This window comes from Alosa alosa, chromosome 7 (genome assembly GCF_017589495.1).
Source record: "Alosa alosa isolate M-15738 ecotype Scorff River chromosome 7, AALO_Geno_1.1, whole genome shotgun sequence".
NCBI lineage: Eukaryota > Metazoa > Chordata > Actinopteri > Clupeiformes > Clupeidae > Alosa > Alosa alosa.
This window is the reverse complement of record NC_063195.1, coordinates 33,904,394-33,916,893: the sequence shown is the minus strand read 5'-3', so window position 1 is coordinate 33,916,893 and position 12,500 is coordinate 33,904,394. Positions and strand designations below refer to the sequence as shown.

Below are 12,500 nucleotides of genomic sequence, written 5' to 3'. Positions count from 1 at the left end.
GAGAGCGCAGCGGGGACGGACGGAGAGCAGCTGAGCCCGGAGGAGCCCACGGGGCAGGCAGATTACGGCTACACGACTGGACGGCTGTCCGGGGGGGTCTCAGAGAAAAGAGGGTGATTAGGATTCACTGCCATAAGTCATGGAGGCAGTCTATGTATATTTCATGCCTGAGCCCAGTAGAGCTGATCTCTGGACGCTCTTTGTTTTGGAGTGCCCATCTGGCATTTAATATTAATATCATAATTTACATAATATTTAATATTTAATCATACCTAACCCTTTGCAGACGGCCCATTCTAATTTCGGTACCCCAGTACCGATGACGTTCAGTCTAATAACTCCGCCATACCCCAACCAATTTTATCACTGAAAACTTCCTCAAACACGTCACATCATAGGCTTTCTGGCGATATGATTGGTTAAAAGATTTGTATTGCTTAATTTCTTTTACTACGTGAAGGAAAAATCAAGAGTTGACGCCTCCCTTCACTAGAGGAAAAACAGCAGGAAGCACTATGCATCGTTGATCTTGACGTCGTCTAAAGGAGAAACTACTGGATCATCTGAGGTAAAAACAAGTCTTTTTATGTTATTATTACTTGTTATCCATGTTATTACTTCAAAATCGTTTTTAAAAGTTATTTTTGCTGGTAATTACACCTTGTATGCATGGCCGTAACATAATGCGTGTGTGTTCACTTCAGCTGATGACAGCTGGTATTTTAGCACACCGTAATCTTTAGTAAACTAATCATTTTTGGGGGGCTACTATATGTCAACCACGATTACAGACCTACTAAGACTGAAACTTTAACGATTTGTTCTATTTTGAACGATGTTGCTTGCTTGTCATCTGATAGAAAACTAGCTAAGTTAGGTAACGTTAGCATCAGGAGAGGCTGCAACATGTCCTTGACGCGTAGTCGAGATAAAGTTCACTCCCGTGCTTCATGACTGCCAACTTTATGTCAAGTAGACCTAATCGGTATTTTATTGTCAAATAAACCTTTCATTCCTTCGTAATATGTATAGCACAATTTACAGTTGTTTGTAGCCAAGTTAGCTTACTTAGATAGAAATATCTGACATGAATGACAACGTTAATGTTACGTTACCGACGTGAAGACTGTGTTGATCACCGATGGTGTAACGTAAGGATTTTATTCATTGACTGCTGTTTTCATGAATACATGACTGAAGATTTGTTATAAATGTGTTTTTAGTATTGTTTAGCTTTTTAGGCTGTAAGGTTGGTTGCTACGATTATGAGGTTTTGGGTGGCTAACTATGATGGGAGCTCATACACCCAAGCCTACTCGTCAACACATTATTTTTCTAAGGGGTGTTTTGTCTTTCACGAACTGCAGTAGCCTATGCACGGTGTGTATGTGTATGCATATGCTGTTTAGATGTTTTCTGTCATCTCCTGACTCATGTTAATAAATCAATTTTTGCTTGTAAGCTGGTATGCTATGTATGGTTTAGCCAAGGCAATAACACTTACTGTAGTGAGCTCTGAGACTAATGTTACCTCTCCAAGCAAGATTGGAGTTCTCCAGTGACAATAATACTTTTAGTGAAAAGAGTCATGGTTGGTGGTGATTAAGATTATGTGGAAGTAATGTAAAATAAAACTAAACAACCTATTCACTATCAGATCTGTGATTTGTTATTTTAGATGGAGGGAGAGAAGTACGTGCAACTGGGGTGAAAGCAGCCGACTGCTGATGGCAAATATGACCCCAAGGACCACGATGGCATGGCCATGGGACATGGATGGGTAGCTTCTGGATGAAGAAGAAGACAATGATGTGCTACAGGAGGAGATAATCTTCCATCATCCTCAGCTGGGTAAGCATGTTTGTGTGTGTGTGTGTGTCCATCTGCAAGCAAGCACATTCTGGTTGTGATAAGAGTGTTGCTTATAACAATAATGAAAGGGATTATAGTGATAATAGTTTGGTTAGATTTATAATTCAATTTCTATATTTCTTATCTGACAATTTCTTTATTTTGAGTTTGGTCAAGTCCCATGTCAGGTAGAAAGCATACACTTTGCCTATCCTTCCAACACAGACAGAGACACCAACTCCAATAGCATTTACACCCCATCGTCTGCTAGGCTTAGATGGACACACACACACGCATGCACACACACACACACACACGCACACACACACACACACACACACACACACACACACACACACACACACACAACCATGCCACAGCTGTGACAATGCACACACCACGGATCTGGTGTGAATGTGGCGTTAGTGTATCACCTTATGTGTGGGGCAAATGATATGGATAATTATATATTGTATCAAATTATATGCTGTATGGTTGTTAAATGTATTGAATTTCTTCTAACGTTTTAATTGTTTATATATATATATGTGTGTGAATGTTAGTATGAATTGATGTTTTGTTCACCATGTAAGATTTGTTGATCTTTGTTATACTGTTGTCTTGTCATTCTTGTAGTTCTAATAGTTACTGCATGTTTGTAAACATATGTATGTTATTTACCTGAAGTTGTTGTTCCTGGTTATTTAATCACATTGTTTAAGACTTTTCTAAATAAAATGATTTATTTCCCCTTTCGTAAACCTAACACATGTGCCAGTGTCTCTATATTCTTGTTTTCATAGTAGAATGAAGCGCACGGAGAAGCAGTTACAATCAGCTATTCTGTCTTTCAGCCTTTATCTGTCCTCCCTACAATTGATTTAGCCTCTTCAGAGTACAGTAAGACATCCCATATTGAGCTTGTTTTGATGGTAAAACAGCTTATTTTTTTACATGACCATTATATCTGTATTTTTAGGTCAGATGCCAAACCGGGAAATGAAAACATTCTACTCTTTAAAAATTCTACTTGTTACTGTTATGAGTAAATTAATCATAACTTCTGAACCAAAGGTGATAAATTGATTCTGTTTTTTTTCACTGAGGAGAACACAACACTGGCTATCCTTTGCACACTATATCTACAACAGACATCAGGTGAAAAGAAAGATTCATCTTGAGAAATTGATATTTTCACGTTTTTTGATATTGAATTTTGAAGGTTTTGTTTAAAAACAATGTGTGTTACCCTCAAACTTATTAACTATGATATGTACCATTTTAAAGGGCTAGTTCTCCTGATTACAATGGTGGGTATATCTTATCTCTGTCATGTAGCATGGCCACACAATAAGCCTTTTTTGTCTCACAAGAGCATCAAGTATGAAAAAACGGAATGTTTAGGTGCCCGTCTGCAAAGGTCTAATAAATTTATCATAACTTTTGAACAAAAGGTGACACATTGATTCTGTTTTTATCACTGAGTAGAGGACAAAATTGTGAATCTCCCATACACTCTATGTTTTTCTCTATCTACAATAGAAATTGGGAGAAAAATTAGATTTATCTTGACAAACTGATATTTTCGTGTTTTTGGGGGTTGAATTTTAAAGATATTTTTTAAAAATTATGTATGTTCTCCTCAAACTTATTAATTATATTTTATACCATTTGAAAGGGCTATTTCTCCTGATTAGAGTGGTGGGTATATTGTATCTTTGTCATGTAGCATAATCATACAATAAGCCTTTTTGTGCCATAAGGCCATCGAGTATGAAAAAATGGAATGTTCGGCACAGTCTGCAAAGGGTTAAATATGATTCATGAAATACCTGTTAATACCTGTAACATTATTCACAGTTGAACACATATGGATTTGGATTTGTGTGTTACTCTCACGTCTAATGAGAGGAATAGCACTCATTGGTGCCGTAGTAATGCAGTTTAATGAGGACGTGGGCAAGAGATGGTTCTATATCAGTGTCTAACTATGTCTCTTATGGTTTTACCATGTCCTTTATCTTATCAGCTAATGCTGTGCTAAGTAAATCCATAAATGCACACTGAGATAAAGCAGCAGATAGACCATTACAGCCACATGATTAGATATTCAGAGTGATATACTGACAACGAGTAGGACCCGCCGCCTCTACCTGGACAGCTAGAGGACTTGTCCAGATTTATCGCTCGGATAAAATGGACAACCACAACACTTCACTCAGCAAGAGGGACACGAGTGTACTGTTTTCTCTCTCCTCGGGTTATCCTCGTCTCTCTCTCTCTCTCTCCCCCTCTCCCTCGCTCGGCTCTCAGTGTCTTAAGCCACCTATTAATCGTGAGGTATGACAGAGCAGCTTTCTCACCATCCACTCCCCACCCACCCACCCATCGCCCTCCTTTTCCCAGAGATCCTCGACTCCCTATTCAAATTACAGCACGAACCACTTCCAGGAGCATAAATAATGGAGGTGACGCAGTGCTTCTAGCACTTTCCGCGGAGAGAGGACACCCGAGGCCTAGTGAGTATCTCCAGTTACAGTCAGGGGCTGGTGGAGGGCCAGGGGCCAGGAGGGAACACAGAGGGCATGAGTCAACTGCGTCGGTATCAGCACGCACAGAACTCTCCCACCATCGAGTTCACAAGCGAGAACACAAACCACAGCACAGGCTCCGACGCAAAAAGGCAGATGTTATTTTCTCATGAGGGAACTTAATGAGCTTCAGGGCCAGCTTTCATAATCACCCACTCATCTTCTAATTAAAGAAATGTGCAAGACGCAGTGTTCTGATAATCGTCAGACCAGACCGCTACGAGTCGAGTCGAGAGAGAGAAAGAGAGAGAGAGAGAGAGAGAAAAAGAGAAAGAGAGCAAGAGAGAGAAAGAAAGTTAGAAGTTCCATTGGGAGCGCAGAGCCAAATACCAGGAGTACCACCTCTGGCGGTAATGCTAATAGCAGAAGGCCTGTAGACAGCGGGAGCTCTTGCCATGGCTGGGCCCGCACCAGTTAGCACAGGGGTCTCCGGCAGTAGACGAGAACAAACAGGGTCCAAATGGACATCGGCGAGACGCACAAACACAGGGGTCTGGCTCTGAAAGGACGGTCTTGTTCGCCGGGGGAGAGAGACCAGACAAGAGACGAGAAAAAGGACATCAGCTGGAATGCTCGCACGCTTGCTCTGGCACTGCACAGAGCAAACTATGCCGGGAAGATAAAGCACCATTTCCAGCCACACACACACACACACACACACACACACCCGGCACCCCCTCTCCTTTTCCATGTCGAGCAGATGAACAGCTTGCCTCTGGAGAGGCCCTACAGATGCATAGCTAGATGTCAAGGCTGTGAAGGAGCAGTAGAGAGATGCCAACAGGTCTCTTCGTGCAGTGGTTAGCCGTTCACTCGTATTCACTCACATTCCCTCAAAAGACTAAAGCACAGACAGTGGTATGATGAGGTTTGCTGATGTGCACATTTCATTGTTATTCAGGAAGTCCTCTTGTGCAAGTCTATCCAGCTTTGATAACCTACTTTTGTTAGTTTGGGCTCAGGTGTGTGTGTGTGTGTGTGTGTGTGTGTGTACACACACTGGGGGTTGGGTGGGAACACATCTGTCTGGGGGTCTTTGGGACAATGATCAGTAAATCAGTAATTGGGATTGTAAATGTTCTTCTGCACCTTAAAGATTGTAATGCTGCATTTTCTGTTCCATTCCTAAAAAAAAAAAAAAAAAGAATCCTATTCCAAAAATGTGGGATGTCTTACAAGTTATCCCAATATGCTCCATTGCTATCTCCGGAGTTTTTGTCATTGTTTTAGGAAACTTTGATTTCGGAAAAGAAACTATGACAGGGGAAATTTATGGCATAGACAGGCGTTTGTGAGTTTCCATTGTTGACAGATATATTCCCAGCTGTAATGGCCATGGCAACTGCAGCTGAGGAAAAGAATGTGTTGGGCCACACAGACAGGACAGAGGTCACCACAAGGAAGGAATGCTCAAATGCCGGGAACACACTGGCACCTAGCACTCGCACTCTCCTACTTTTTAATTCCCATGATAAACTCACCTAATGCTGCCTCATGTTTTGTATCAACATGAAATAATGAAATGATGCGGAACTTCTCTGTCTGTACTTTACTCTTTCATCTGTCCAGATTCACAACAACAACAAAGTTTAGTCATATAATTATGCATAGTTATCTACACTGACATTAAATAATCAAAAGTCTATTTTGGGAGATATAAACACTAGAATTACCTGCCCTCATATAATTACTGTTAATTATCGTACCGCTAGTTTGTCTCGAATGTTACGCCAATAAAAACTGTTTATTCGAAAAATACACTGTATAATTAAGATTAAATACTCTCCAATGATGTGCCATTATTAAGTAAACAATTCCGGAACTCTCACCCACTTTTCTCGCTCTGTCAACAGCCGTCCAGGTTCACATCCTGAAGGCGGACAAGGCGGGCGAATGGTGGAAGTTCACCGTCAACATCATCTCCGTCTACAAGCAGGGCGAGAGCCGAATCCGACGCGGGGACCAGTTCCTGTGGGTGCGCGCCAAGGACGTGGCCTGCAAATGCCCCAAGATCAAGCCCGGCAAGAAGTACCTGCTGCTGGGCAACGACGAGGACTCGCCGGGCCAGAGCGGGGTGGTGGCGGACAAGGGCAGCCTGGTCATCCAGTGGAGGGACACGTGGGCCCGGAGGCTCAGGAAGTTCCAGCAGCGGGAGAAGAAAGGCAAGTGCAAGAAGGCCTAGGGGACGCGGAGAAGACAAGCGGGTCGACGAGGGGGGACAACTCAGAGCTGGACGGAGGGATTAAGGAAGAGGAGAGACGGAGAGACAGAGAGACGGACAGAGAGAGAGAGAGAGGGAGAGAAGGAGAGAGGGAGAGAAGGAGAGAGGGATTGACCGTTGCTGCTTTGAGTGGAGGCATGAAGAGATTATTAGGATGATATTTGAAATAGGAACTTTTTTTTGTGAAGGAGCTCACCTTGTATTTTCTTGTCATATTGTTTATCATTTTCTTCAAGATTGCATTCTGTCATGTGGATTTTGCTGAGTTTGCACCTACAGTATACTTACCCAAACCCATTTAGTACCCAGTGGAGTTTGCACCTACAGTATACTTACCCAAACCCATTTAGTACCCAGTGGAGTTTGCACCTACAGTATACATACCCAAACCCATTTAGTACCCAGTGGAGTTTGCACCTACAGTATACTTACCCAAACCCATTTAGTAGGCTACCCAGTGGAGTTTTCTCTCAGCTTCAATATGTCTTGAATCAATGTCATTGAAACATTTTCCCACTGCTAATGAAACACAAAGCAAGCCATTGCAACAAACTCTTTCACCAACTGGCCAGTAAGTGAGCATATTGAAGATGTAAAATCTGCTGGGAGGAGATAAATCTGCGTTTCTACTAAGACGACAGAAACTGTGGAGTGTTTTCACATTCTTACTTCATTACCAGTTTTTCAGATGTCATGATTACAAAACAGTTTTATCACAATATTTATTTATAATAAATCGTTCTATTCAAATTATGGTGGTACAATTATTATGTATTAGGCTAATCCTATACAACAGACACACACTCCTAGAGTACCACCAAGTTGCATAAAAAGAGTTTTGTCCTTCAGTCATTTCTGCATCTACATTACATGGGTTTGATGACAAAGGGCACATGGAGTTAAGACGTTCATGGCCCTTTATAAGCATACCATTAGTCTCTATTAGACATAAACATTGGACATTCATAAACACAGTTTTGTTTGTTTTGTCTGGTGAGGCAGTCAGTATTTAGGGTGAGGTGAGGGCAAAAAGTTCAAATGAAAGTTGTTGTTTAGGGCTGACCATCCAAGCCCTTATAGTTCATAACTGCTGACCATCCAAGCCCTTATAGTTCATAACTGCTGACCATCCAAGCCCTTATAGTTCATAACTGCTGACCATCCAAGCCCTTATGTATAGTTCATAACTGCATGTAAGTTTTAATTGGTGCTGCTCTTTGGCCACTAATCTCAACAGTGTTTTTGGATTACTTAATTTCCATCCGTACAAAAAGGACTGACAAGGAAACTTTTTTCACTGCTATGGACACTTACGATGATTCTTGGTAGCACCAGGAGAACGACTGACCATAATATAATTTCCTTTCTTCTTTTTTTTATCTGTTGATGATGTATTTATATCGCTGTGCATTTGTTTCCTATGGCTGCAACCATTTCAAGGTTGGAAAAACTAAAAAGACAACCTGTGGACATTGTCAGAGGTTAATCAAACCAGCGCTGTTGCTTAACAGAGTTGGTTGTCAAGGCAGCTCCAAAAGCTCACCTGTGGATCAGAGTGTTGATTCACTGCTGAATTTGTGGAGCTCTGATGGAATTGAAGCCAGTTCTGGTCCCACCGATTTGGGGAGTTTGCTTTGTTATATTTTCAAGGTGTGTATATTGTGTAACCACACAGAGTATTTTCAGTTGTAACCTGTGCTTGTAAAATGACTAAAAACTCTGCAGTTGCTATGGGTGCCATATAACAGGGGATCTGCCATGCCATGAACAGCAAGTACAAGCTCATGAAATTAAGACAAAGGAGCAGCAACTCTCAACATAGCAGAGAAACTCGTAATATCCTCAATTTAATATTCTTAGCTATAAATGATTGAACTTGGATACAATGAACCCATTTATATGTCTACTTAATCCGACTGGGTATTTTCTTTTTTAATTCTTGTTAGAAATCATCATTGGTATCACTGGTATTTGTTTTACAAACAATATAGTCAAATAATATCAATAATGTTAGAAAGCTTAAGAAAGAAAGCTTTGAAACTGAAAAACACCCAGACCCTTGGTCTAAATAAGCAGACTTCTCAATGCTGGAATGAACGTTTCCAGTTCTCTCTACCGCAGCATAAACATTTGCAAACATTTCAAACAATTTGGAGTTATTTCAAACCATAAATAAAAACACAGTGCACATATTTATTTGAGCTGCCACTGTGAGGGGAGTTTGAAAGTCTGTCTGAGTACTATTAAGCTTGCTTAATCCGTTTATATTTATATATATTTGTCTATTTTGCCAATAAAATATAAGACCATTTGTGCGATGTGAGAGGTAGTGTAAGCTTTCCTCAGGGCACAAAAAGTGGTTTTCCAGTCGAAATGTAATTTGTATAGATAGTTTTTTTTTTTAATAGCATGAATTAGAATTTAATAACATATTTTGCAGCATATGCATCTGGCACATGATGATTTGGTGGAAATCGTTAAAAAAATGCTAGAAAGTATTGTGGCAATTATAGGTGACAGATAAATATCACTAATAAACATCTCTGGAGTCCTCAAGGGCATTATTTTACACCATGAATGTCCTGATTTTCACATTTTTACTTCTAGATTGAGCACACCAGTCATTCACATTTGTTTTGTCTTGATGAGATCATGCTAATCATACACTATCCACCCATTTCACAGCACTAAAGAGGATGTGAAAGATGAGTTCTTAATGCCCCATATTGATTTCCAGTTCCAGTGTCAAGAATTGATTACAATAATTATGTCAGACATGTTAAGTAGCTGGACCTTATTAAAAGACGACACACTTCCACTTCAGCTGGAGACGCACCGACGTGATACCGTGACGCAGGCAAGCATGGGCAAAAGGAATCTGAAGTGGAAATTTGGACTTGTACAGATCATTCATATATATATATATATATATATATATATATATATATATATATATATATATATATATACACATACACACATACGCTATGTACTGCTGTCATTGCAATGATGAAACACAAAGGTATAAGATGTAATATTTATACATAGACTGACATGTTACTGCCCTCATCTCTATATTCATCAACTACAGTATCATATGTAAATGTATTCATGTTTGCCACTAGATATGTAATCAAATCACAAACTCATTTTTGTACCTGTAATACCACGATGTAAATTTTAGATCAGTCGTTCTTTCAAGCAATGAGATGACAGTGTCCTGGTTCTCCATATGACCGGCAGTTGCTTTTTGTTTCATACTGACTTGTAAATTTAGCTGTGGCCAATGCAAGAAAGTCTGCAATGTTGTTTGATGTGTACTAATATATTATGGTTCTTATGTATGGAAATATTTAATGACACAAGACAGTGTGGATTTTGTTATTTGCCTTTTTTATTACCTTTTATGGTTGTTTAGATGGTTGTGATTCCAAACCAGATTAGGGGAGGGGTGGGATGGGGGGTTGGGGTGTCTGAGATGATAACTACTGAGCATCGAGCATAGAACTAAATCCAGCAATTCGGTTGAAAATAAACCCTTTTATTTCACTAGGGTCCTCGACCTCCTCTGTCGTCATTGTGTGGTAGACAGAATGCTGATTGTGCTGGTGTGAGTCCTTGAGGGCACAGTCTGGGGCGGGGTGCACACACACACACACACACACACACACACACACACACACACACACACACACACACACACATCTGTCCACAGTCCCATATGTGGCTCACCTGAGACAGAGCTGAAGGATGAGGATGAGTTCCCATGACACCACGTCACTCCATATGGAGAAGCATCCGCTTCCTTATATCTAACTTTAGATACCAAATTACACGTCCTTGCATTTTCCTCCAAATGATTCAGTTTCTTCACAGTTTAATTGAATTAATGGGGACTTGTTATAAAAGTAAGCGGTAGACAGGGTACAGGGTTAGAGTAACTGTAAAATGTGTTTATTAGAAATTAGAACCACCAAGCTAAATTGATTTACAGAAAGTGAAACAGTCTGGTTAGCAACAAAACGCCTAGGTTTGTTTTGGATGTTTCTCCAAAAACATTATAAAATTTCAGGACAAACGATTTAACATGGCATACCACATGAGACCAGTATTGCTAAGCAAGTGGAATTACCAACCTGTGCTCTCAGACAGAAGTGGTGAGGGTATTGTATTGCTTGGGCAGTCGCAAGGGCTGCTGCCGCCCTCAAAACCAAACAACAGCCGTTTAAGGAATCAAAACCTTGCTGCGTTGGCATCTCGCACAGTCCCCCCACTCCTTGGCATCAGGGTTGGCCAGCAGCACTTTTCCTTCATTTTCACAAGGAGGGCAAATGAAGGGCAACGAGTTTGTACAGTACGAAGGAAGAGTAGACGAGGGAAGTAGGACTGGGCCTCTGTACAGAAGTCGACCCATACAAGCCCAAAACTCCTGCTATCCTTGCTGATTGATGTTGCGGCGGTAAAACAAAAAGACATCCAGTGGTCTTCCGTGACCTCTTCATTAGCTGGTGGGCCACACAGCCACCATGATTATAGCGATCAGCAGCAGCACGATCACCACCATCATACCTGGTAGGAGGGGAGAGACAGAGGAAGAGCTTAGATAAGGACACTCCACATGTGGGGGGGCTCTGAGCTCATGGAGGGCCCTCATATCAGGCTGCTTCAGGCTTTCTGCATTTTGCTTTGCTCGTGTGGTTTGCCTAATGGATATACCAGATCCCATGAGAGCCTCTCTTCCCCATCAGCGATGGACAAAATGCCTTTCCATGTGCATTCACTGAAGCACAAGCACAACATATAAACACAAGTATTTGCAATCACTCACGAAACCCAGGCTTAGCGTTTCAACAACAGAATAAGAATTTCCAGCTGATTCTTTGTCAATCTGTCTAATGTTTAAATACTAAAGTTAATATAAACTTGAAAAACACAATGACAACTGACAACAAGCTGACCCAGCTGCAGTGTTACTAAGCATTCCTACTGATGTACTGATATACTGCTTTAACAGTCTGGCCATGCAGGTGGAGAGGCTGAGCCAAACATGGCTGCTGTGCTGAGAGAAAGCAGACTGTGCCCCCACTGTGAACAAGACACAAGAGAAACAGAGAAACACTTCCTGACACAGTCCATAATATATGAGAACATTACGAGAAACTATTTGGAAAAAGATTGACAATGTCCTCCCTGAGTTCCTGCAAGGGAGCGATGACGAGAGTCTTTCACACTTCTCTGGAGAAAACGAAACAGCTTCTCCTCACTACGCAATACGTGTATTCATGCCATGAACTAAGGGACTGCTGATGCATTTCCTTCATCTAGATATACTGTACACTGCTGTTCAAAAGTTTGGGGTCACTTAGAAATTTCCATTCCACTCAATTATAGACAGAATACCAGCTGAGATCAGTTGCATTGTTTTTTTTAATCAGGACAGCAGTTGTCAGATTACATTATGCGCTTAATTGCAAAAGGGTTGTCCAATGTTTTCTCAGTTAGGCTTTTAAAATGATACCAGATTAGTAAACAGAATGTGCCTTTGGAACATTGGATGAATGCTTGCTGATAATGGGCAATGTAGTTATTGCATTAAAGATCAGCCATTTCTTTCTACAACAGTCATTTACAACATCAATGATGAAAACAAGGACATTTCTAAGTGAATCCAAACACATGTACACACACACACACAAGCAAGCGCATATATATATATATATATATATGCGCTGGCTTTGTTTCCCACACTCCCCTTCCCATTTGATGTATCTGATGTACCTAACCCAGCTCAAATGCTTTGGCAACACTAGACAATGTTAGGGTCAATAAATCTTCTT

General features: G+C 40.9%; 2 protein-coding genes across 4 annotated transcripts in view; one reads left to right on the top strand and one right to left on the bottom strand.

The window, feature by feature from the left end:
- Positions 1 to 7,242, top strand: part of ntn1a (netrin 1a) — a 59,531-nt gene extending 52,289 nt beyond the window's left edge. For all 3 annotated transcript variants that reach the window (XM_048248242.1, XM_048248243.1, XM_048248241.1), the window contains one exon: positions 6,296 to 7,242. In XM_048248242.1, the coding sequence (XP_048104199.1) occupies positions 6,296 to 6,624 (329 nt within the window). In that variant the 3' untranslated portion in view covers positions 6,625 to 7,242. The remainder of the gene's footprint in view (positions 1 to 6,295) is intronic.
- Positions 7,243 to 10,595: 3,353 nt separating this feature from the next.
- The window catches only part of stx8 (syntaxin 8), a 43,765-nt gene continuing 41,860 nt past the window's right edge, over positions 10,596 to 12,500 (bottom strand). Inside the window, exon 8 of the mRNA XM_048248766.1 lies at positions 10,596 to 11,232. Within this exon, the coding sequence (XP_048104723.1) occupies positions 11,165 to 11,232 (68 nt within the window). The 3' untranslated portion in view covers positions 10,596 to 11,164. The remainder of the gene's footprint in view (positions 11,233 to 12,500) is intronic.